Source organism: Anolis carolinensis, chromosome 2, assembly GCF_035594765.1.
Source record: "Anolis carolinensis isolate JA03-04 chromosome 2, rAnoCar3.1.pri, whole genome shotgun sequence".
NCBI lineage: Eukaryota > Metazoa > Chordata > Lepidosauria > Squamata > Dactyloidae > Anolis > Anolis carolinensis.
This window is the reverse complement of record NC_085842.1, coordinates 185938497-185965968: the sequence shown is the minus strand read 5'-3', so window position 1 is coordinate 185965968 and position 27472 is coordinate 185938497. Positions and strand designations below refer to the sequence as shown.

The window sequence follows — 27472 nt, the reverse complement described above, 5'->3', positions numbered from 1 at the left end:
TGCCTTCTCATTCCTGGAAACAAAAAGATCATGTGTGTTTTTAAATGTCTACTTTTGCATATTATAGTTCCCCCAATAGAAGTCAACATAGTATAATGAACTACTATAATGAGTACTGAACTACATTTCTGGAGACCAGAGTTCAAAATCTCATTTAGTCACCGAAACCTACACTCTCTTAGCCTCAGAGAAAGGCAAGAGCTAACCCCGTCTGGACAAATCTTGTCAAGAGGACCTTACGACAGGCTTGCTATAAGACAGAAACAACGTCAAAGAACCCAGCAATAATGTTTCCTCACTACTGGAGTGTTGCAAGTATATATAGGCAAAAAATCTGTTTTAACTCCTATTTTCTTGGTCTGTAGTGATTGCATTAATGCCAATCAGTCACACATTTCTCCTGTGCAAGCTTACTTTAGTGTTAAAGAGAAATCCTATGATGAGAGCACATGTGCTATATTTTGCCAAATCTTTTTCCCTTTCAGGCATGCAAATGTACTTATGTCTGCATTATATAAGTATGCCTTGAATAGGGCATTGGTCATCCTATTAAGAAAAGAATTCCAAAATACAAAATTGTTGACATGGGCAATATCTTTGTTTTCTGATCGTTCATTGTACACAAACTTTGTTTCATCCACAAAATGTTTTAAATATTGCAAAAAAAATGCCTGTAGGCTATGTGTATAAGGCCCTGGTTCTCAACGCACCCCACAAGGGGACAATTTGATTTTTAAGAGGCAACAGTGAATGTTTTGCATTTCTTATGGTTTTAGGGGCCTCACATACAATATTGTGACATACAGAATTTTAAAATAAAAATTAGAATGTATACAGCAGTCAGCTGGTAACAATGGAGAGGGGAAAGCTTGCTAATAGAGAGGAGTGGAGAGAATAGAGAGTGAACTAGAGAGTGCAAGAGCACAGAGAAAGGAGGCCACTTTCATTCCAAACACCTCACTCCTCTCAGTGGTCTTTTAATATTATAAACTATACAAAATTTATAGAAATGTCTTTTTGTACTCCAAACCTTCATCCAAGTTATTAATAAAGAGCACTGGGCCCAGGACAAAATTGTTGACATGGGTGGTGAACCCTGTTGATCACTTCTTTCCAGGATAAAAAGGAACCGTTGGTAAGCACCCTTTGGATTTGGCTGCTTAGTCAATTACAAATCCACCTAACTATAAAATTGTTACTACTACAATTCACTATTTTGTTTACAAGAAGATAATGGGGGATTTTGCCAAAGGCCTTACTAAAATCAAGATATACTACATCCGCAGGATTCCCTGAATATACCAAGTTTGTAACTCGTATCAAAATATAAGATAAGAAATGAGCCATTATAATAATACCAATCTTACCAGGTCTTGCATGGAAATCTCCCTCCATAAAAATAGACTTATTCATTACTTCATCAATCAAGTTCTTACCCCTTTGTTCTAATGTTTAAAAAGACTCAGTCTCCCATCCAGGCTTTTTTTGCTTCCTACATTTGTCTCAGCCAAATGCTGTCCTCTAATGCTTGTATATCCCATGCTGACATTTATGCCATGACTTCAAATATGTCATAACAGTCCCTTAACAATTCAGAACGTATTAGGTGGTGATGACAGAAGTGGAACCTACAACAAAAGGTTCCAGAGTTTATGACTCAGTCAAGCCTTGAACAGGACATAAGTTAGTTTGCTACCTCTTGGGGGTAATTTAGAGATGGAATCCGGCAAAGACAGGGGATCATTCCACATGGTTCTTTTAGTCTCTTCCAGCTCGAAAATTCTTTGATTTTTATGGCACTCTGGCTATTTCTGACCCCCTCATTTCGTATTTTCCCACTCACCAAATGACCAGAAATATGTGCCCACTGAACAAATAATTACTGAGCTATTGGGGCATCCACTTCATTCTCTCCTTAAGGCTTTTTTATATACTTCCATAACCTCAAGGACCTTTCCACCAACCTGCTCACCAAACCTGCTGATATTTTCCTTGTTTGTGGACATATTGGTGTACAACTGGCTGTACACTGGAAATGAGGGCTCAGCAACAATCCTAAACCCTAAGATACAGCTACAATGCTGTTATGCAGCACAAGTGAGTATTCATGCTGGCTGGGCCTGTGGTTGATGCAGCAGGAGTGAGCATTGAAAACAGGAGCCTGAGACATTTGTTCGTCTGAAATGGATTTTGACCTTTTAAAACTGCATTCAATTGCTCAAAAGTCTAAACTGGCATACGGCTTTACAGTAGAGTCTCGCTTATCCAACATAAATGGCCAGCAAAACATTGGATAAGTGAAAATGTTGGATAATAAGGAGGAATTAAGAAAAATCACATTAAACATCAAATTACATTATGATTTTACAAATTAAGCAGCAAAACATGTTTTACAACAAATTGACAAAAAAGCAGTTCAATACATGGTAACGTTATGTAGTAATTACTGTATTTATGAATTTAGCACCAAAACATTGCAATATATTGAAAACATTGACTACAAAAACATTGACCACTAGAAGATATACTGTGTTGGATAATACAGAACGTTGGATAAGTGAAGGTTGGATAAGCGAGACTCTACTTATTTACTCTGTTTGGAAGTCTAAGGAGGGTATTACACTTTTTTCTGGCATGAAATGTTAACAGTGGACTCTATTGCTGTAAGCTGTGCTTTCCAAGTGGCAAGAGGGGTGAAACACACACTGGTAACATTAAAGAATTAGTAAGAGACTTGACATGCTTAGATTAAATTTCATGCAAATGTGTCATTGACATCGTACATATATCCTTTATAGAAGTTTTTTTGAAATTTTAAAATAATCCAGTACAGCATTTTTGCTTAACCAACACTTTTATTTTTCAGTGATTGGTTTGGGGGGAGGCGCCAAAATTCTGTTTGCCTACACTTGAAAAATACCTAGGGCCGGCTCTGTGTAGGGCCCTACCCCTCCCCTTCCCTCCCCACCCAAACTACCAACACTTATCCCTCCCCCTTCTTTCTCTTTAGTTATCAATACTGTAATTCCTGAAATTTTTAATAAATATCATTATTTTTTTTAAAAAGTAGCCCACCAGAAGCAAAGCTTAACAGTCTATACGGAAGAAAGAGGTGAACAAGGGACTGCATTTTTATCACCCACCTACATGGGGCAGGTTAATCCAGGGTTTTGTGCCCCAGAGGTTCCCTGAAACCAACACATACCTGCCAGAGCCGGCCAAGATAATTTTTAAGAGTAGGCGAACAGAATTTTGGCGCCCCCCCCCCAACCAATCACTGAGAAATAAAAGGTAGAAGGTAGAGGTGAATAGAATGGATAAAAGTTTACCTTACAAACCAAATTGTATACCACTCTATCTCCCTGAAGGGATTCAGGGCAGTTTCCAACATAGGTAAAGCATTCAATTACCAACACAAAACATACAACAACCATAATAAAACAACAACATAATTACTATTAACACAACATATTCATATAGGATTAATGCTTTAAGCAGCTTTAGTTTTTAAACTATATATGCCACAGTATTTTAATGTGTCTGTCATACTGTATGGATTACAAAAATGCATGTAGCAGAAGAAGAAAAAAGGAATGGATCATATTTTTAAAGAAACTGTGATTGCCTTGCTTTGATGTGGAACTATATTAAAAAGTGTATCAATAATGAATTATAATCAATACTTTGAAAATTCCTTATTGCAAGTAACTTTATCAAATGCTATCAACTTTATCACTCTTTCACTAAAAGCAAACGGGGGATCTAATGCAAACATCACTTATTTCATAACCACTATGGTTATAACAACAGCTGCTTCAGTCTAGGAATTTCATAACTTTGGAGGCTGAGCAAGAAACTGTAATACAAGAAACTGTAACTTTTCCAGTTCACAGATAAACTGCAGAGCTGTCGCTGACCTTTAATTGCAATTTCCCTTTGGCTAGAGGATCCCAGTCCTTTGGGACACTGTGTCATGGCTTAACCTTGTCATGGACAGAAGGCATGACCCAGAGATCTCCTCCTGTCCTCCAGATGGTAAAGTAATCCCAAAGAGAACTGGAGGCAGCAGCCTTGGCAGCTATGGCCAACACCAAACTGTACCTAACTACCAGTGTCACTTACTTTCTCTTTGCCATTTTGAAACGCAAGAAGATCCTGCCCTTAGAAGAAAATATGTCTACAAGTGTCCTGCTTTGAATACCTTCAAAACAGTGCAAAGGTCCTTGAGGTTAGGATGGATAGAAATCCCATTTTCCTTAAGGAATGTCTGTGAGTGAGACAATACAGTAGAGTTTCACTTATCCAACATAAACGGGCTGGCAGAACGTTGGATAAGTGAATATGTTGGATAATAAGGAGGGATTAAGGAAAAGCCTATTAAACATCAAATTAGGTTATGATTTTACAAATTAAGCACCGAAACATGTTATACAACAAATTTGACAGAAAAAGTAGTTCAATATGCAGTAATGCTATGTAGTAATTACTGTATTTATGAATGTAGCACCAAAATATCACGATGTATTGAAAACATTGACTACAAAAACACTGACTACTAAAAGACAGACTGCATTGGATAATCCAGAATGTTGGATAAGCGAATGTTGGATAAGTGAGACTCTACTGTAGTATCAGCAGCCTGCAAAGGCATAGTCCCACAATCCCTCTGCCAGAGTGGCCATTTCTCCCTCTGATTGTACTAAAGAGAAGTACCTTTTGTACTGAATTTCCCAGTGCTTTGTACAAGGCTAAGGAATTTGAAGACAGAAATGCCCTTTCCCGCCTTGCTATAAGGCTATCAGAAATTTACAGGGCTGCTTGGCATCAGAAGGTGAATCCAAAACAAAGACAAGAGTTCATAAATGCACTTGCAAATGTGTTCTATCTCATTAGAGTTTAAAAACATAGTGGTTTGGGGGAGAAAATATGGTAAATCTACCTACCAGCATAATATACTGTCATACCATTTACTACAGGACTGTACTGGTTAATCAGTCAACAGCTTGATTTTTACTGAGTTCGTCCTTCTAACATCTCTGTATGTACATCCTTTTAGGCCCCTTCTGCACTGCCATATAAAATCCAGAGTATCTATTTTGAACTGGATTATATGGCAGTGTAGACTCAGATAATCCAGTTCAAAGCAAATAATGTGGATTATCTGATTTCATAATCTGGATTATATGGCAGTGTAGAAGGGGCATCAATCACATTGCACCAATGGGGGAACCTGAAACACTTCATTATTTTGTCTTCTTGAGGCCCCATCTACACTGCCATATAAAATCCAGGGTGCTTCCACCCAGAATATCATGGCAGAAAATCCAACAATATCTGCTTTGAACTGGGTTATCTAAGGCCAGGCAGGAAGCAGCTAGGCTTTGAAACTGCAAGTCTATTCAATGCTAATCAAGGTGGCCAGTTGCAACATTTACACTTGCCTGAAACAGACAAGAGTTGGGTGATGGTTGGAGTTGTTATGTAGGTATGTATCCATGTGTGTATCCCAGGCTGCTTCCTTCCTGGGATTCACCCAGGCAGGAAGCAGCCAGGCTTTGAAGCTGCAAAGCTATTCAATGCTAAGCAAAGTGGCCAGTTGCAACATTCACAGCTGTCTCAGGGAAACATGCTATGGCAAGCAACCTCAGAGGTTGTGAGGTCTGTTGGAAACTAGGCAAGGGGTTTATATATAACACCTCCCAACAAAGGATTTTCCCAGGCAGGAAGCAGCCAGGCTTTGAACCTGCAAGGCCATTCAGTGCTAATCAAGGTGGCCAATTGCAACATTCACACTTGCCTCAAACAGACAAGAGCTCTTTCTCCCACCCAGGACATTCCACAGATATATAAACCCCACTTGCCTAGACCTCACAACCTCTGAGGATGCCTGCCATAGATGTGAAACGTCAAGAGAGAATGTTTCTGGGAAAACTTACAGCAATCCAGGGAAAGCCTTGGACAACACATTTCAATATGTTGTTAACCCAGCTTTGCAACCTCCACACCACCACCTCCTCCTCGTCCTCCTCCTCCTCCTCCTCCTCGTCCCAAGGAAAGCAACAGGCAGGGAAGGACACACACACACACACACAAAGAGAGAGAGGAGGCGTGTTTGCTGGGAGATTAACCCTTTCCAGTCCCTCCCAAGGCATTGGCGATGAAAGCCTTGGACAACACATTTAAATATGTTGTTAACCCAGCTGGGAGCTCCCTTGCAGCCTCCACACCTCCTCCTCCTCCTCCGAGGAGAGCAACAGGCAGAGACGGACACACACACAGAGGAGGAGATGTTCCCGCAGTCACTGGGGAGATTAACCCTTTCCCGCCTCCTGCCAGCCAGGTGTGTGGGACTTCAGCTCCCAGAGTTCCCTGCCGTTCGCCAAGCTGGCCGGAGCTCTTGGGAGTTGGAGTCACTAATGCCTGGGAGCCCACTGCTCACCAAGAATTGAACTTAATGCTTTTAACTTGCGCCCTCCAGCGGGAACATCTCCTCCTCTGTGTGTGTGTCTCCCAGCCTGTTGCTCTCCTCGGGGCGAGGAGGAGGAGGCGTGGAGGCTGCAAAGGGGCTCCCAGCTGCTGTGGCGAAGGGCAGCCGAGGCAGTAGCAGCAGGAGGAGAAGCAAGAGAAGCCCCTCAGAATGACCATGGGCGGCAAGAGGCACTCTTCCCTCACAGCGCCCTTCCCCTCCACGACAGTAACAAGGAAAGCACACTGAAGGCCGGCGGCATGGCTGACCCCCTGCACCAGACGCTTTCCAAGTTGCAGGGACAGAGGGAAGCCCGAGAGGGGACACCAAAGCCCCTGATAGGGATCACCAACACCAAGGCAATGGCAAGGGCTTGGGGAAGGAAGTGGCTGCGACCTGGCGAGAAACGGCACAGCACGGACGGAGGAGAAGCGCCAGGGCTTCCTCCTCTTCCTTCTCATCCTCCGTCATGGAGGCTCCCGGGAGAGGAGAAAGAGAAGGAAGTGGAGGAGGACTATTACAGGAAGGCCCAGTCGGAAGGAGAAGGAGGTGGGGGGGGGATCTTCCCAGGCCCTCAACTGCGCCCCAGACGATGGCGCCACAGGCAAATGCCTCCCTTGCCTGATGGTTTGACCGTCTCTGATACCTGCTGAATCTGGGCCTACCCATTTGTCCTCATGTCACCCCACTGTTCCTCGCAGGCCACAGAGCTTCCTGCAAGTGCCTTGCTATTCCCTGTCACATCTGCTGAGATCATAATGTGGCAATCCTACAATCAGCACACAGGGAGTAAAGAATGATTGTAACAATTCACCCCTTCCCTGAGCTTTTTTTTTTTTTCTTGTGTCAGGAGCAACCGGAGTTGCTTCTGGAGTGAGAGAATTGGCCGTCTGCAAGGACGTTGCCCAGGGGACGCCCGGATGTTTTGATGTTTTTACCATCCTTGTGGGAGGCTTCTCTCATGTCCCCGCATGGAGCTGGAGCTGATAGAGCTCATCCACACTCTCCCCAGGTGGGATTCGAACCTGGCAGCTTTCAGGTCAGCAACCCAACCTTCAAGTCACTTAGTCCACTACGCCATCTGGGGGCTCCTTTCCCTGAGCTGATTGTTGTGTTCACGGTGATGGTGACCGTCTGTGTGTAGACAGTGCTTTGGAGAAAATGAGCCTGATCCACCTGTCCAGATGGCTGCAAAACTCCAGCATACTCCAGAGTCCAGAGACTGAACAAAGTCAGTTAAGGGAAAAAGAAATCAGGATGCTTGTCAGAAGTCCCTGTGCACCTTGATGACTGCCAGCACTGGATTTGAGGTTTTAACTAGTATAGGCAAGCCCTCAGTGTCTATCTCCCCCACCTTCCCCATCTTTCCACCAGTCCATACAGTTATGGGTAGAGGTATTTAAATGGGTAGAGATATTTTAAAAATAATGATTACATGTCTTTCTTAAATATCCAATATTCAGCTCTGATAAATAAATGGAAGTGGAAGATTTAACGTTCTGCCACTGAGGACAACTTTATCTTTGCTTTCCCCTGAGCTTTTAACCTCACACTGGTTTTCACCATTTTTCTATTGTTTATTGCCTTTTTACAGTTTTGTCATTGTTTTGCTTTCTTTTTCAAAACTTGTAGCACAAACGTACACCTATCATGTTCACCTCATTCTGGTGAACACTTCAAATCCCATGATTTCAGGCAATTTCCCCTTTATTCCTTCTATTACCTTTATTTCCACTAGTTCCAAGTCTAGGACTGGCAAGCTGTCCCTCTGTCATTTTGGAGTCATGTCCAGGAGCTTTGGTTCCTGCAGGTCAAGGATCTCCTCCACATGCCTCTGAATGGAGATTACCCTGTGGCTTTATATGCCACCAAAGCACCGATTTCAGAGAAGCAATGGTGACGTGTCACACTGCTGTGGGGAGAAATCCAAAGCCCCATATTCCAAGGACTGAATAGAGAAGTGATTACAAAGATCTTTGCAACTAGATCAAGAGAGATGCTTCTTAAGGAGGGAAGGTATAGATCTTAACTGGCTTGCTTATTTACATTTCATGGAGATATTTTAAAAAAATAAGGAATTGATTAAAGAGGTTGGGAAACTGAATTTTACTCAGAACTGTAAGAATGATGGTCATATAATTTAAGCAGTATAAAAGGCAATGTGTTGTCGAAAGCTTTCATGGCTGGAATCACTGGGTTGCTGTGAGTTTTCTGGGCTGTTCATGGCCATAGTCTGGAAAATTCACAGCAGCCTAGTATAAAAGTATCTCTTGAAGTTGGAGTCAGAAGATGAATTGGTAAAAGAATACAAGAAAACATGTACACAAAATTAGGCCAGAATGTTCAAATGGGTGTATGAGGAAAATGTGTATCAAACATGTAAACACTCCAAAAAAAGCTCTGTACAAGATACTGTGGCACTGATATTTAGCTCAAAAATGACTAAAGGCAATTATACACAAGCAAGAATTATGCCAAATAGTCACTGTTGAATGTTTTTAGGTTGAATGTTTTTATGTTGAATGTTTTTATGTTGAATGTTTTTATGTTGAATGTTTTTATGTTGAATGTTTTTATGATGAATGTTTTTTATATTGTGGAATGATATTTTAAATTGTAAGTCGCTCGGAGCACTCTGGTGGAGAGCAACTAATTAAGAAATAAAGTGAAGTGAAGTGAAGTGAAGTGAAGAATTGACTTCTGCTTGGCCCCAAAATGTTCAACTAGTACCAGTGACTAACACAGATTTTCCAGGGTTGAACTGACTTTGGGCAAAGTTGAGGGATACCCCAAAGACTGCAATATCCCACAGCTTTGGCTGACCAGTTGGGTTTGATTCAGAGCAGCAGTGCCAGCACCCTTTTCTTGTGCTCATGAGTGCAAAGGGAAAGGGATGGATCATGTGGTCCAGCAGAGTTAATGCAGTCTCAGCCCAGCTGGACTGTGTGAATACCAACATGGCACAATGACAGGTTCGTTGGGTTGCCTCCAGGGCCAGTCTGAATAATTTATGCTCCAGAGTGGACACAAATTTAGTACCAATGAAGTCTTGCCCTAAGAGTGTTTCAAATTATTTTTAGAGTTGTCAGGCTAAAGAATTGTCTTTCTTTCATGTGTTGTGGGCATGCAAGAAAGAAAAATACATTGTTCTATCATTTATACGTTAATTTTTAAAAAATAAAGGTAGAGTTTGTAATGTCACCAGAAATTGTCTCATATTACTGATTAGGAATTGGACAATACATAGTAAGAGTAGCAAGAATACTATTCATTCAAACATGGAAAAAAACTGAAGCACCAAGAACAAAAGAATGATGGTCAATGTATTAGAACCTGGCAGAAGGTATTTCATAGTAACCCTGCCTACCCTCTGAAGGGTATTAATATTCAAGTTGCCACAAAGGCCCACATTCATATCTGCAATGCATGTAACTGAGGTGGCATCAGTACAGTGGAGAGGATGCGTGAGGTTGTGTGAATTCACAGATGACCACTTGAAAATTGCAACACGGTGGGCTAGATGTTTCTGCAATGTGTCACCATATGCTTTGCAAGCTGAATCTGATGAGTTAGGAATGATGCTTCTTGGTGAGAGTGGAGAAAAATTTCTTGTCTCCTTCCGGGAACCTGTCAAAAATGGTGAAATTTTGTCCCATAGGAACTTCTGATAAGCCCCCATGCAGACCCCATACTTTATCATCCTGGCTAAGAGAGAGGCTTCAGAGTGTAATTTCTTCCCAACATTATCTTTCTCCCTCTTTGTCAGGAGGAACGGAATGCAGCTTGAAGAAAGACTTTGCTTAGGCTGCATCGACAATTACCGAGTTTGGTCTCAGGTAATGTGATAACCAGTCGTGGTCGGTATCATTGACTTTGTACCATGATTCTATCATCTTTCAGGATGCTGAGGACTAGGAATGGCAACATGGCAATAGAGATAGCATTCTTTTGGATGTCTCTAAATATGAGATTATCAACTGTCATATAAGAACCTGGTCCGTAAAAGCACTCAGGCGGTCTATCAAGGAAGCTGAATCAATGTCAGAAACCCACAGCTTTGGGGAGGCATCAAATTTGACACTTCTGAGTCATCATCTGAGATCAATGGGGGACAATGGGATCTCACCCTGGAAACACAAATAAGAGATACATGAAGGACCCACCTTAGCTAGTTGAATCTGTGAAACTGCCAACTAATAAATTCTTGTAGATGGAGTAGGGGGCCTCTCCATAGGGATGGCTGCTGTGAGGCATGGAAGTGATAGTGTGCGGTCTCACTATGCGTGGCATGAATATTGAGTTGACGTTCTCAAGTCCCAGGAAGCTGCTGACGAATGAGAGCAGGAGTTGGAATGGTGCTCCCTCTGGGATCTCTGCCCCAGTCTCCCTGAATGGGAGATGAACATTCATGAGATTGAAATGTAAATTGGTGCCTGCAAGACTCAAGAGGTAGAATTTCAGACTGTGTCTGCGAGAATGGAGGAGAGGAAGTCAATATGTTCCCTCTTAGAATGATCATCTGTAAGGTCCTGGGGTCTGGATGGGGAAAGAGCACCCCCACACATGCCACAGAAGCAGATATGAAACTGAAGGCTGGTGTAAACACACCGTAGCAGCGATTATTGGCTCCCCATCTGATTAAAAGGAGACTGGAAAGAGTATAAGGTTAAGGTAAAGGTTTCCCCTGACGTTAAGTCCAGTCGTGACTGACTCTGGGGGTTGGTGCTCATCTCCATTTCTAAGCCGAAGAGCCGGCATTGTCCATAGACAATGTGGCTGGCATGACTTGAGTGCCGTTACCTTCCCGCCGGAGCGGTACCTATTGATCTACTCACATTGGCATGTTTTCGAACTGCTAGGTTGACAGGAGCTGGAGCTAATAGCGGCCGCTCACGCCGCTCCCGGGGTTTGAACCTGGGACGTTTTGGTCTCCAGCTCAGAGCTTTAACGCCACCGGGGCTCCCTGGAAAGAGTATAACAAACCATATATTGTATTGTATATAACAAATGAGGACTGAAACAAAGAAACCACATAACAATGTGTATGTTTTCTTCTTTGTAGAAGAGAGTTAAGGAGAAACACAATTTTAAAAAATGAAATCTGGTGCAATTTACTGAACATCCCTTCCCAAATATTATTAATATTCTTATCAAGTAAAGCAAATATTTGCAGCTGCTGTATTAATTGGCCATGCTAGTGAGTAGCAGGCATAAATCATTTGTAATCTGATTCCCAGGCTTATGCAGTCAGATATTCCTGGTTTGCAAGAGATTTCAAAATTTATTCCATACACTGATTTGTTTCTACTGTGGTCAACAATAGGATTATATACTGATTCTTTGAGATATTTGCTCTGGAACATTTCTGTCAGGTATACTCCACAGGATACATCTCAGGTGAAAATCTAGAACTGCCAGTACAGGATATTACCCTTTAATCACTTTTATACTCATTTATATATCAGAAAGCTCAAGGTGACATAACAGACAATGTATTTTATCTACTCTTTAAGGCAGAGAGTGACAAGTTCACAGTAAGACCACTTTCATATTATGTAGTAAACACATTTCCTGCAGTACAATGTTATTTTGATATTTTCTACAGCAAGACAAAGTGTGAACAAGTGACATTCTTTCTTTAGTGTGTTTATACAAGTATCAGAGAGCAAAACTTACTCCACAGCCCCATCCAATCTGCATTAAGAACAGCCTGGGAGGGAGGCCTAAAGAGTGGAGGATGAAGGCCCCACTAATGTCTTTAGCAACTACTGGAAATGACTAATCTCTCAGCCTATACCCTTTGTTTTCCGCAAAATGGATGTTTGGTAATTGGTCATGGCCACCATATGATTTAGTGAATTCCTTCATAACAACAACAACAACAACATTATATTTGTTAGTTGTCTCTCCTCAAATCTCAAGGTGGGATACCACACAAGTTAAAATATGTAGATAAAAACAAGACAATTTATACACATGCATTAAAAAATTAAAACACATTAAACTAATTTGTACCAATAAAATTTAAGTGTAAAATTATATGGTAAAATTGACTGCATATGTATGGAGGACCGGGGGGTTTTCAAACAATATACAACAGGGAGGATTTTTCAAATTTGCCAGAATTGCAGGGGTTTCTATTTCTGCTGCCACCAAATATGTAGAGGATTTGAACTTGCTACTTCTATCAAATGCTGCCACATGCATTACTCAGGAACCTCTTCTATCTATCTATCTATCTATCTATCTATCTATCTATCTATCTATCTATCTATCTATCCATCTATCTATAGGATATCGAGAGAGACAGATGTGACTATGTGAGAAGAAGCAAGAAATGGTTGTTTATTGGTAGTTTGAACAGTAAATATGCGTGATTGTTTCATTAACATTGAACAGTACAGATGCTTAGTGGTTTCATTAAAATCTTATGGTTTTCACTTCAAAGGATGTTCATAAAACATGGTTTCTGTGTAAATATGTTCCTTCGCCAAGGAAACACAAACAGATCAATTTACTTTTAAATCCACTTCTCCTGGGATTTAAACAGCAGCGCTCTAAACCATAGAGCTCACAAAATATAGGTCTCAGCCCTTTCTTTCTTAAAGGCTTTTCCTATATTTCCTCAAAGATGCTTCCTTCTCAAAACACAGTTCCCAACTGACTGAATTCCAAAGACCAACTCCTAACTGACTGACTTTCAAAAAACAACTGTTCACTTACTGGATTCCAAAGCCCCAACTGCTAACTGAAAAATAATTCTCTGGCTTCCAACTGTCACTTTGGCTCTGCCCATCTCCAGTTGCTAAGTAATGTCTCATTTGCATTCAGCCAATCAGATTGTACTTGACTGCTCCTCCCCCTTACTCTGCTGAGCTCTTGCAAGTTAGGCCTACAAAATGGCCACACCCTTAGCCCTGCCTACAAAATGGCTACACACCAGTCCTGTGAGGTGGGCCACATACCAACCTTGTAAGGTAGGCAAGATCCATTACAATATGCTTGCTGGAAGAGATGGGTCTTCAATTGTGTTTTAAATTTTGATAGTTCATTTAACTGTCAGGTCACTTCCAGCAGGTCGATCCACATTCTCAAAGCGGACAATGAAAAGTTGCCAATTGCCAGTCAAGTTCTAGCTGGTTGAAGTAACCATCCCTTAGAGGACATGAGTGTATGGGGCAGATTACAGTATATGGGAGTAGGCAATCATCCAGGTAACCTGGACGCAAATAATGAAGGGGTGTTAATATAATAACAAACACTTTATACTTTTCCCAGAAACCAGTGGAGTGATTTTAGTATAGATGTGATATGCCCATTCATGGTAACCAATCTAACTTCCTGTAATCAATCATGCTGCCACATTTTGAGCTAATTGGAGCTTCCATACAGCTACTTTTTCAGATGTTGTATAGAGTGATAGTAACGCTTCCAATAATAAAGCATATTTATACAGTTGTGGGAATAGGACAGAATGTAATAAGATCCAGACAAAGACAGATCATGGCCCCAACCTTAAAATTTCAAAGGTCTGGGTGATGAAATACAGATCTTTCAGATCTCTATAGTGGTCAGTTAGCATGAGTATGTGAAAGCAATAAATCTCACAAAAATCAGTTTCCTTAGATTCAAAATTGTGAGAAAATTCCTTTTGTTATATGTGTAAGGCTCCTTGTATTATTGTATGTAGTGTGCCATGAAACCATTGTCTTTCTTCATTTTTCTACCAATAGATCGAAATTTGTGGATATAATTCAATTTAGCTTTTTCTCATTCTAGGATTTATTACACAAACCAACAATTTCAGTATGCTATCATTGAGAGTGAATATATACCGGGTTGAGCACCTTTAATACCACACTTCTCTTCAATTGCGCAAATGTGTAGATGGATGGATAGTATAAGTAATATATTAGAAAATGATTTTTTTTTACAAATTGTGGAAATATTACATATTGCTGGAAAAAGTAACTATAGTAATAATCTAATGAGGTCACAGGAAAATCTGATGTAAGCCTGAAACTGATCCAAGTATATCCCAGATCAAGGGCAAAATCAGCTCTGCAAAATCTTGGTTGAAGCCCAGTAAGGAATCCAGAACAGAGGTTGCCAAAAATGCCCCAAGGACAGGGCTGGACAGCAGTGGGCTAACTGATCCCCTGGGAGGTAGAATTGATTACCTGTACTGTTGTTACTTTCTCTGTTTGTTCACCTCATATGCCTCCAGTGTGCATCTCTCAAGAAATGGGGAAAAAAACATACCAAGTAATTTGAAGCCAGGGGGTGCAGACCCACAAGTAATAAGAACATCAGCCCTGGCTTTGTCTTTCTCAACTGCTGAGTACACCTGTCCTGTCTGGCACAAGTCTGCCCATACGAAGCAGGTGGACATAGCACTGAAGAACCATCACAGGATGCTTTAACCGACACCTGTTGATAAACTCTATAAGTTAGCTGACATTGCTCCTCCTGACATGCGATGGGAAGTTGCTGCTAATGGTGAGAGAAATAAGGTCGAACATTGTGAAAGCCACCCATTGCATGACTATCAGCCTCCTCCTACCAGACTCAAATCAAGGAAGGGCTTCATGAGAACCACCACTCCTCCAGCAACAGCAAGGATGTCCCTCTGGGCAACTAAACCAGGCAATTCTAACTGGATGGCCCCCCATGAGGGTCTTCCTCCAGGGGCAAACCAAGAATGGACAACTTGGAAGTCCCTGAACAGACTCAGAAGCAGAGTGGGCAGATCAAAAGACAACCTGGCAAAATGGCACTACCTAGAAGAATCCTCCACCTTGTGTGACTGTGGAGCTGAACAAACAACTCCGCATATGTATGCTTGCCCACAATGCCCTGCCTCATGCACGGAGGAGGAGTTGTTCAAAGACACGGACAATGCGGTTGCTGTTGCCCGCTTTTGGTCTAAAACTATTTAGCTGTTTGTGGTTCCTTTATTTTAGCACTTTGGGACTTGTTTGTTGTGCAATGCTTTTGACAGGAAATAAATAAATCATCCTCTTGGCCTCAAATTGGTTCTAGACTGATCAATCTAATCTAATCACCTGTGCAGTGAAATCAGTTCCACTTGAGCTGATTCCAAACTGAATTATAGTGTCAGTGCAGAAGCACACTGCTTGCTGGTATTAAATTGGTACAGTACTTGTTTCCTTATAGGGGTGAGTGCCACCTAGTGGTGAAATGGGCATTGTTTCTATCATCATTTGTGCATAAAGACTATAATATATCAAATGTGTTTGGAAAAAAGTTCTGTTTGTTCCTGAGGTTTGACTTGTGCACAAGCATATGTATGAATAACAGGTCATCTGTCTCAGAAGCACCTTACCATTTTTCACATACGCACTGCTTCTAAAGGACAAAATGTAAACCCAAATACATATTACCAGAACACATGGCTGACACTGTTAGCAGTGAAAATAAATGAATAAAAATGCTACTATTTGCCTAATAGGAATTTCATGAAGACACACATCAGACAGATAATTTAAAATGTATTTTATAAACACATATTTATGTTTCTGAGCAAACAAAGTGATGATTCAAGAAAAAATCTTCCAAGGTTTTAATTGAAACCAGAAATGTTAAAGCTATTTATTCTGGTCTTTGTTCAGCACCTTTGGTTTCTTTCAACATTTCTTGCCAATTTCTCTCCATTTCTTCCTTACAGGTAAGAAAGGCATCTTCCAGGCGTCTCATTGAGTTGGCCAATTCCGGGTTAGCACGCATCACCACCATATCATATGCCATCCATGTAGCCTGCACTGGGATAGCCCAATAGATAACGTAATTGGATGAGGTTTGTCAGGAAACGTACTGGAGCTGGCAGTAACCAATTAATTTATCCCTCCCACAATTTTCCATATTACTGAATCTCAAGGTGTATGTTTGAATGACTGATTTATGATAGCCTAGCTGCTAGAAATTTCCATATACTTGCTGATACTTTACAACATGGGCATCTTGCATGATTCTATGGCCCTGTCTATACTGACAATTTAATGAAATTTGAAGCCAATGTCAAATGGCAGGAGCCAAACAACAAATACCCACAAAACCATGCTAAAGAAAGCCTTTAATGTGCATCAGTGCTCTGTGGTTTGTGTAATCATTATCCAGGTCTCAAACTGGTTCCAAGATTTACTATGTAATTGTCTATACAGCAGAATCGCTTTCTTCAATACTGATTTTAAAATGGTCAATGTAGATGTGCCCTATATGTGTGACAATCAGCCCTCCACATTCAGATTTTACTTTTGAGAATTTGACCACTCACAGAGTTCTCTCCAGAATTTTCTAGGTCCTTCAGAGTCATGCCGGAGGACCTAAAGGCTCTAGAAATTTTATGGTGCCATTTTATGGTCTGTTTCCAGCAGAAGTTGACCACAGACTTAGCCTAAGGTCCTCCCTAGGGAAGTGTTTCCTAAGGTTAACAATAGTATTTCCAATTCAGAGTTTTTACATTGTTGTGGGGGCCTTATGCTCCTAGCACAAGCAAACCTGGAGACCTGACTATAGATAATATGCAAAACAATATGGAAAATGCTAAACAGCATTCAAGCTTTTTCTAAGAAACAAAGTAGACTGGGAAAAATCTTTATTAAAAAAAAGAAAAATAGTTTTCAACATCTATTTCATTTTCTACTTAATAAACCCAGTTTTTATATACTATAAGTACACATAAAAGTTTTACAACCAGTTAAGAGAAAGGCCCCTTAAAGGAATCTGAACTGTCACATAAAATTAAAGCATGTACTAGGCTTTGCAGTATGGAGAAATCTGGCTATTTAACATTTTAAACTCTTGTTTAATTAATGTGGATTTTTATTACAAGATGAGTATCCCTTATCTGAAATGTATGAGACCAGAAGCATTTTAGATTTTTATTTTTATTTTGGATTTTGGAATATTTGCATATACATAATGAGATATCGTGGGGATGGGACCCAAGTCTAAATATGATATTCATTTATGCTTCAGATACACCTCTTATGAATAGCCTGAAGGTAATTTTATACACGATATTTAAAATAATTATGTGCATGAAACTCAATTTGTGTTCACTGGACTAGCAAAAAACAAAGGTAGGTTCTGAAGAATTTTGCATTTCCGGATAAGGAATACTCAACTTTGATTATTGTTGATGTTGTCTGTTCTTAATGAAAAGGTGTTCTGACAGTATAAAAACCTTGTCACACAAAAAATTAAAAACGGAAAATGGAAATTTACAAGTAATTTACATCACTACCATTTGTCCAGTTATTTAGACAAACAATAAAAAAGGCAGAAGGAATTATTGCTGAATGGATTTTTTTAACTGATGAAGTTGAGATTTTTAAAATATGTAAAAACTTGCAAATGATGGGGGGGACTTATTTAAAATAATCTGCAACAGAATTGTTCAATTATAGAATTGGCTCCATCAGTATTTGATGGACTATCAATATCTTAAAACTTATGTTCTTGTTTGTTTGTTTGTTTGTTTGTTTGTTTGTTTGTTTGTAAGAAGCCAATTATTGACAGCAGTTATAAAGTACCAAATGTCGCAAGGACAAGCCATATTCAATTGAAATAGATAATTTCTAAGGAATTTGCAAATAGTTTAGGATATCTTTCTATTGTTCTAATAAAGTGCCCATTATCCAACTCTGTGACGTCTGAACTGTATTACTTAGCATTAAGCCAAAACTATTTTACAACAAATTAAATGGGTCTCAGATGAGCACTGGCATCAACTGCATGTTCATTTCTCCCTAATTGGATTGAGATGACAGTATTATCAATGACAGTTAGATGCTCTGCAGGCATACAACCACACCTGATAGTTTTTCCATGTCTTCCAGTAGTTTTTCTAAATCCCTATTCAGATCCTCAAGCTGTTTTACTATGTTGTCATAATTTCTTTCATAGGTTTCACATTTGGCCATCTAACAAGAAAACAAAATAACAATGACATGAATGACAGTGCAACATGTGATTCTTTTGTTTTTCAGATAATGTCCTGAGATCATTTTAATAATTACTATGTAAGATTTAAAATTATTTAAACAATTTGCACTGCTCTTTACCTGAAAACATCCCTTGTGTGATTTAACTAAAATCTGTAAGAACAAAGCAAAAAAAATCTTACATTCTTACATTCTAGAAAAAGGATGGGAAAAGTGCATCCATAGATTGCCATTCCCCCTACAGTACCTGCTCCTATAAATGAAGGGCAGGTTACTTAACTGTAACTGCAGAGGCTATCTGCGTCTGCACAGTACATCATTTGCAAACTTCTAGAGCTATTACAAAAATGTTTGGGTGCTAGCCATGCTCATTCCTATGTGCTATTCCAGCACACTCTCAGTTCCAAAGATGCTGAAGCAGCAAGGAACCAAGGACAGGCAGGACACAATGATGAAGTGTAAATGGGATTACGTGGGTTCACAAATGATCACTAAAAGAACCATAGATATACATAAGCAACCTATCCTTCATCTTCTTGGGGCGGCTGTACATGGACCACTTATCCCGAAGCTGATCCAGAATGGCAAATGCCAGTTTAGGGATTTTTTAGACTGCTCCCCACACACTGCAGTCTTCACCATTAATCGGGTATGATGCCACTGGACCCTTACTGTCTCTCTCCTGTTCTAAATTCAGTGGCTGCAAGTGAGCGCAACATGGCTAGTAGGTCCCTTGTCACCTGGAGTGAAATTGTCCAGGGATCCAGAGTAATACGGGAGGGGGAGGGGACAAATCACTCCCTCATTCCCCTTTCCTTTCTCTGATCCCCTCATAATTCCAGGCAACAAGCTATGAACATGACCCATGTTGTGCCCACTGGCCACTGTGACAATGAGGGGGACAGTGGGTGCCATCCCATGTCCACAGGCCATCTGAGGAAAAAATATCTGAAATATCAAGGTTGCATTAAGCAACTTTGGCCCATGTTAATGAGCCCTGTGCATTGAGCTGATTCACTGGCCCTTTGGCATAAGTGGTCAGTGTAAATGTGTCTTTGCAAATGGCCTCTGTGACTCACACAAATGGGAGAATGGCAAACTACTAATCATAGGAGGAGGGAGTGTCATTCTCAAAAAGAACAAAAGATGAATCATATAAGAGAAGAATACAACAGTTCCCCCAAAGAGATTAAAGTTGCAGGCTGCAATGTACGCCTCCGCATACTTAAAGTAAAAGCCCACACCTTCAAAAGGTGATTGATACAGTCATAGTTCATGTAGAGTGTCCATGGACACCAGCTGGAGAGTCCTTCTTTGCCAGTTCATAATCCAAGTGCGTTACAGAAACTACCCACTTGGAGAAGTGCTGCAAAGACATAGTGCATTCTTCTTTGCAGTAAATGAAAAGTACTCTGGTTAGTCATGAAGCTCTGCCAATGTAAAAGGAAATATCTTATAATCCAGGATAATACAACAGAGAAGTTTAAGCAAGAATGGTGACTAGTACTTGAGAGAAAGTTGAAGTAGACAATCAGTTACAGTGTTAGAAAGTAGTAGAAATCATGTGAAGTACAACTACATACATGCCATCCAGCCTGATAAGAAAGGTTTCAAAAGCAAGAAATAGGTCTCCACAGAGGAACTGGGACATCAAGCCCTGTTTATACCCTATTGTTTTTGTGCATGTGTGTGTTTTAATACAGAATAAGATAAGAAGTTAGCGAGCTCTCTATTAAAGCAGTGTAGGCTCCATTCCAAATCTAAAATCTGCATCAACATGGGTAACACAATGTCCAGACTGATGTGGAATGCTGTTACAACTTCGAATGGAAAAGTGATATCCAGCCTAAGAACAACCTTGTCACAATGGAATTAAAGGTGGGGCTAATCTATTCCAATGACACCTATCCTGCTTGCCTGGCAGAGTTAATGGCCATTAGGAAAGCCATCTTTCAGGTAAGTCACATGAAGCTAGGACCTCCAAAGGTTTTCTGGAAAGTTGTGAAAACATGAGCTTCAGGCACTATTGTGGTATAGAACCTAAAATTGGAGGGTGAAGTTTTCTATAGCCTCTCAAAAACTTATTGACTAAAGGTTCCTGAAAACAGGAGGCCTTGCCCATGAACTGAAAATTAGTTGCAACTGCCACCAAACAGCATTTGACAAAAGAGAGAAGAAATTCCAGAATATGTTTGACCTGAGCCTGAGTTGGAGAGATCCCTTTAGGTAGCAAGAATGCCAAAAAAAACTTCTTTAATTTATAAGCATAGGAGTGCTGAGCTGAAGGCATATGTGCAGCAGCCATAGTGGTCTAGGAGTAAGGCTACATAAACACATTCAAAGCTGTTAACTTAAGGATGGCCAGACCAGGATGTAGTCATATCTAAATTCCCCAGGATAAATGGAGTCACCATGGTATAATCAGAATACAGTTCACCCTGCCCCTCCTTATCTTTGACAGCACTCTAGTGCTATGCAGAAAGGTCACCTACACTCTCTGGCTGAAACCACTCAAACACCTTTTCAATGAGCTACAAAAGGTTATGGATAATAAGACAGCCCTCTCGTAAGTCTGGAAGGCAGACCTTTATTGGCCTATAAATGACCTCAAAAGACTTAAATAACTACTAACTCACAAAAAGATACATCACATGGATAGTAATACAAAGAGTAGACTTTGCCACAAACCCAGGCACAACTCTGTTTTATTATGTGTATATCTTCTATACACATAATAAAAGTGAAAATCTGTATGTGCATGTGTGGCACAGGTGTCCGCTCATATAGACAGCCTCCTGCCTCCACAACAGGCTATAGTTCCCAGTGCTGTGGAGCCATCAAGGCACATCCCAGTGTTCCTTTCTCTCTCCATTTGCATGACCCCACCCACTACCTCTCCTTTAACCTTTTCCTACATTTTCTATGGCACACAGCAAACAGAGGAATTGATCAGCAACTGAACATATTGGAGAGGTTTGGAGAGAATTCACCACGATTTACAGGAGTTGTAGGTACTGGGATGTATAGTTCACCTGCAATCTAAGAGCACTCTGAACCCCACCAACAATGAATCTGGAACTAATCTGGCACACAGTTTGGCCAACATGGCCAGCTTTGAATACTGGTGAGGTTTGGGGGTGACTGACCTTGACATCCAGGAGTTATAGTTCACCCGTATTTAGAGAACACTGAACCCATCTGATGACGCATCTGGACCAAGCTTGGCACACAAATTCAACATGGCCAACTGAAAATACTGGTGGTCTTTGGAGTTGACTGACCTTTATCTCTGGGAATTATAGTTCACCTGTATTCCATGAACCCTCTGAACCCCACCAATGACAGATCTGGACCAAACTTGGCACATGGACCCAAATTGGGGCAATTGACCTTGGCATCAAAGAGTTATCCTATCTAAATTACTCTATTTGTTTCAAAATATCCCCATTATTAGAAATACGAAATTATGTAATGATTGGCACAAAGAAATAAGTAAATTTATATGGAAAAATAAAAACCCAGAATTAAATTTGTAACAATGGTTACCCCGAAATCAAAAGGTGGATTTGGTCTCCCGGATTTTAAATTATATCATGAAGCATGCACATTAGATTGGATTAGGGACCGGGTAAGATTAGACAAAGTAAAAATATTAACATTAGAAGGGCATGACCTGAGAGGTTGGCACGGATATCTATTGTGTGACAAATTTAAAATTGAGAAAAACGTCGGCAACCATTTTATTACATCATCCCTAATTAAAACATGGGTAAAATATAAAATATACTTTTATGAAAAACCCGCTTTGGTTTTCCCCATTAGAAGCACATCAGAGGAGGCTCTTAGGCTGGACCAATTAGCCGACCTATAGAGAAATTTTAAAAAGACCAATTATAAGTGAAGGGATACCTCAAATTAAGGAGTTGGGGAGATTCAAAAAGATTATAATAATGTCTCCTGGTTCCAGTATTTTCAAATTAAAGAGAGTTTTAAGAATGATAAAGAAGTGGGATTTAATATGAACAATGGGTTTTGGGATAATCTACTCCAAAGAAATATAAAAAACTATAACAGTATTATATAATAAATTAGTTGATTGGGCTACAGAATCAGAAGTTATTAAAGAGTCAATGCTAAAATGGTCTAGGGATTTAGGTAGACCAATCCTTACGAGTGAATGGGAAGAAATCTGGAATAAAAAAATTAAGTATTGTCTAGCAACAGATCTTAAGGAAAATTGGCTGAAAGCACTTCACAGATGTGACACCAAAAACATTGGCTTAATGTATAAAAATATGAATAATAAATGTTGGAGGTGTAAGGAGCAAGTGGGTTCATACTATCATATGTGGTGGGGTTGTAAGGAAATAAAAAAATGGAAAATAATTAATATTGAATGCGGTAAAATTTTAAATATAAAATTGGAATGTAAGCCGGATTCTTATTTACTGGGATTATATCCTACACAAGATAGTGAGGGGAAAGGCAAAAGGAAAAATAAAGAGAATACGGAAAAAATCTTTACATTTTTAGTTACTGCAGAGAGATTACTGATAGTGAGATATTGGAAAGGAACAACTATTCCTACTAAAGAAATGTGGTTAGAAAAAGTAATAGAGATTAAAAATATGGACAAATTAACTTATTTGATTAAAAAAATACCTGACGAGCCATGAAAGAAACGGACTGGTCGAGCTTTGAGGATTATTTACAAGAAGAACTAAGAAGACGACCAAAAAATAGAAATAACCAGAAGACAGAACCCCCCCCCCCCCCCCAGATAGGCAACTTTCCCTTCCCTATTTTCCCTCCCCCAAGGACCTCCCCCCATCCATAACCTCCCTTCCCCACACATATAGGCAGGAACCTCACTTTCCCTGATAACTAAAGTTAATAGACCCCCACCCCAATCTCCCCTTCTCCCCCCCCCACTTTTTTACCCACCCACACTTACCTTGCTCTTTCCTTAGATATATGATAATAAGATATATGATAATAAATTTCAAAAAAATCATATTTAAAAAAGAAGTTGAAGTTTACATTGTGCTATAAACTTAAAGATATTTTTATAAAAGTATGCACCATTAATATATAATCCCCAAACAGTTGTCTAAGGAGCTTCAAATATATGTTGGAATGTTAAGAGCAAGATGGGATTTTCTCCCATATGGTGGAAAGAATGTTTTGTAAGAAATCAAAACAGGGGTTCAAATACATACTTTGACATGGAATATTAAAAACTAGCACACAGCTAAAACCAGAAGTCTTTATTATGAGTTTTATGAAGCAACAAATGAAGAGGAGCCATGGAAGACAAGACTAGCGAATGCCTACAATTGGAAGAATATACTAATATCCACAGTGGAAGAACGGTTATTAAAATACAGTAGAGTCTTATCCAACGTTCTGGATTATCCAACGCATTTTTGTAGTCAATGTTTTCAATACATCATGATATTTTGGTGCTAAATTCGTAAATACAGTAATTACTACATAGCATTACTGTGTATTGAACTACTTTTTCTGTCAAATTTGTTGTAATACATGATGTTTTGGTGCTTAATTTGTAAAATCATAACCTAATTTGATGTTTAATAGGCTTTTCCTTAATCTCTCCTTATTATCCAACATATTCGCTTATCCAACGTTCTGCCGGCCTGTTTATGTTAGATAAGCGAGACTCTACTGTATAATGAACTAACAGAAATTGATAAATTATCAGATTTGGTTAGAGAAAAATCAGAAGAGATTTTTTTAAAGACTGAAGCTCTTTGCTGACTTTTTAAGGATACAAAAATGATTTGATAGCTGTTGATTTTGAAAATTAATATGATATATGGTATCTATCACAAGAAGTGTACAATATAATTTTACAGAGTGGGAATACATTACATATTCTATGACTACAGTTGGCCCTCCGTATCCACGGATTATTCATTCACAGAAACTGGCATAAAACTGAACTTGAACATCCAGAGATTTTGGTTTCCATGAGAGGTCCTGGAACCAAACAACAACAGATAAGAGACCAGAGCCTGCCATATAGCTGCTAAAAGGAAAATTGGAAGTCACTGTATATTTTCTTATCTCTTTTTTCTTTCTCTCATTATTTTTCTACTTCTTTTCACAGAGTCATAGAATTGGAAAAAAGCAAAAGAACCATCCAATCCAACCCAATCCAATCCCATGCAGGAACACACAATCAAAGCTTTTCTTCTTTTCTTTTCCTTTTTTGATTTTTTTCTTGTTATAACTTTTGTATGAATTGCTATAGTATGGATGGTTGCTCTCAGACTCTGAAAACTCCTCCAGAGAGACTAGCGACCTAATCATATGGGACTAGATTTGGTGGCAAATGGCAATCTGGCCCCGGTCACCTTTGAAGCCAGACAACTCCCATCAAACGACACTGTGCTAGCTCTGTGGATGCAGAGGGGAGGAAACCGGCATGCTGCCTCTACCCTGGCAACACGGGAGGTTTTTCGAGTTTCCCAATCTATGGGGAGAAGCACCACGCACGGTCCACGCTTCACACACCCCATGTGATTGCCCTCCTGGCGAGACGGGTGATGCAGGTGATGCAAGGCATGGGCCACCAGATTCCCCCCTTGTGGTGAAGCAGACCACTGCCTCCTTCTGCTGCCGGCCATCTGATGACTTCAGGTAGGGCTGGATCTACACTGCCATAGAATCATTTCAGAACGAAGATTCATTGCTTTGAACTGGATTATATGAATCCATACTGTCATATAATCCAGTTCAATGCAGTTAACCTAAACTGGATTATGGGGCAGTGCACATGGGGCCTAGGATGGCCCTGTTTCTGCTTGCTTTCTGCCATCAGGGTTTAAGCGGATAATGAGGGGCAGGCTGCTGGAGGTGCTCTGAGTGGGAATCGGGGGGGGGGGGGGGGGGGAGCTGTCTAGCTTTTAAATATCATTTAAATTGTATTTTTACACTATCAACAGAAATATTTGATGATTTTCATTTTTTATATTCATTTGTGTAGATATTTGCCTTGTTTTAACAATCTAATGTATCGTGTCATATTCCTGTCAGCTTTGTTACTCTGCTGCTGAATATGCATTCCCAGTGTGGAATACATCTCATCACATTAAAACAGTGAATGTGGCTCTTAATGAGACATGGCACATTATCACAGGATGTCTATGCCAACACCACCATCCGTTGGAAAGGAATAGCCAGTAATGAAAGGACCAAGGCATTGACACCTCTGGCCCAACCTCTGTTTGGATATCAACCCACATGCCAACGCCTTAAATCAAGAAATAGCTTCCTTCTTGCAGGAACACCTCAGCAAGCAAGAGCCCAAAAGTGGCAGGTAAAAATCTGGAACCTCAATCAGTGGCTGATGCTGGATGAGAAACTCCCTCCTGGGCACACAGAAGACTGGGCAACTTGGAAGGCGCTGAACAGACTGCGCTCTGGCACCACATGATGCAGAGCCAATCTTATAAAATGGGACTATAAAGTGGAGTCTATGACATACGAGTGTGGAGAAGAGCAGAACATAGACCACTTACTACAATGCAGCCTGAGCCCTGCCACATGCACAACAGAGGACCTTCTCACAGTGACACCAGAGCCACTCCAAGTGGCCAGCTTCTGGTCAGAGGAAATGTAGTATAATGCCAAGTTTTTAACTTTGTGGTTTCGTATTCTCAATTTGCTTCAGACTCGATAAATAATAGAATACTGTTAGTTGCCTTGAGTCCCTATGGAGTAAAATGTCAGGATGGGAGGGATAAAAACCTTTCTATTCAGGCAGGTTTTTAAAAATGAAGGTGTTTTAAGCTCAATTCAGGAGGTGCTGTGGTTTTCAACTTTGAATTTATTTTAATAGTTTTTAACTGGGAATTTTTAATACTGTTTAAATCTTTCTATATTTGTACATTTTAAATGGCTATGCTGATGTTTTTATGTCAAGTCACTTTGAGGGAGATGAAGTGGGGTATAAACAAATAATAAGAATATAGAATAAATATCTGGCATACTTGAAAATGTCATGACAATGAATATACCAGAAGCCATCACTTGCAGGAAAAAGCAATAATGCTTGGTGAGGTAGAAGACTGGATGAGGGGTGGATAGATGGATTCAAGCAAGGAAGACCCGAGGATAAGATGCTAAGGAGCCTTCAACACAGCTGTATACAATCCCACATTGAACTGGGTTATGTGGCAGTGTGGACTTAAGATAACCCAGTTCGAAGCAGATATACTGTGGATTGTTTGTCTTGATATTCTGGGTTATATGGCTGTGTGGAAGGGCCCTAGGTTTCTCAGGCATGGGCCAACTTCGGCCCTCCGTTGTAGACGGCTGTTAACAACAGGCGCGCTCCTTAAGCAAGAGCTGCCCAAGAAGCAAGAAGCAGGTGCTTCGTCCTCAACTCAGGGCAGGCCTCGGGCACGGCCAGCGCGGACTTACCCTGCAGGGCCGAGGGAAGGGGCTGTGCAAGACCCCGTCGCTCCCCGTTGTCTAGGCTACGACTACTTCCGCTCCCTCCCCCCTCAGAGCGCTTCGCGCGGCGCAGACGCTTCTCCTCCTCCCCCGCAGGAACGGCCCTGGCGAGGCGGAGGGAGGGACCGTTCATGCGAGGAAGAGCCGCGTCTCTCCGCTCTTCCAGGAGGCAGGCTCCCCCCGCCGCTGTGGTTCTTTCCCTGGGAGATTCCTATAGAAAGGGCGGGCTTTCCTTTGGCGTTACTCTTCCCTGAAAGGCCAAGGCAGAACTCCTGCCCGAACGCGGCTTCTCTTCGATCAGTCTTGGGGCCGAGGATGGAAAAGGCAGGCAGGCAGGCAGGCAGGGGAGAAAGTCCCGGCTTTGAGGGGGGGATCCACACTGCCATGGAAGGTAGTTGCAGAATGCAGGTGACCTGCATGATGCATTCTGAAATTTCCATATACAATTACAATGGTTCTCAACTTGTGAGTCCCCAGATGTTTTTGGCCTTCAACTCCCAGAAATCCTAACAGCTGGTAAACTGGCTGGGATTTCTGGGAGTTGTAGGCGAAAAACATC

The 27472-nt window shown here is 40.6% G+C and overlaps 1 protein-coding gene across 2 annotated transcripts; it reads right to left on the bottom strand.

Moving 5' to 3' along the window:
• Positions 1-15967: 15967 nt before the first annotated feature.
• On the bottom strand, positions 15968-27036 carry syce3 (synaptonemal complex central element protein 3). 2 transcript variants are annotated; one of them, XM_062974117.1, is made up of 4 exons: positions 26881-26961; positions 24325-24432; positions 18303-18411; positions 15968-16248 (listed from the first exon to the last, which is right to left on the bottom strand). In XM_062974117.1, exons 3-4 carry the CDS (start codon positions 18409-18411, stop codon positions 16079-16081), a joined length of 279 nt encoding a protein of 92 aa, XP_062830187.1. In that variant the 5' UTR covers positions 24325-24432; positions 26881-26961; the 3' UTR covers positions 15968-16078. The 2 variants fall into 2 exon arrangements, with proteins under 2 accessions (XP_062830187.1, XP_008108245.1); XM_008110038.3 differs by lacking the exon at positions 24325-24432 and having other exon boundaries at positions 26881-27036.
• Between the last annotated feature and the right edge of the window lie 436 nt (positions 27037-27472).

What these genes read in the sequence shown, in the direction of transcription:
- syce3 (XM_008110038.3), bottom strand. Translation starts at nt 18,411, where the DNA reads ATGGCCAAATGTGAAACCTATGAAAGAAATTATGACAACATAGTAAAA. An exon ending in AGACATGGAAAAACTATCAG is followed by an intron (nt 16,249 to 18,302) that starts GTGTGGTTGTAT and finishes GGGCTATCCCAG; the next exon opens with TGCAGGCTACATGGATGGCA.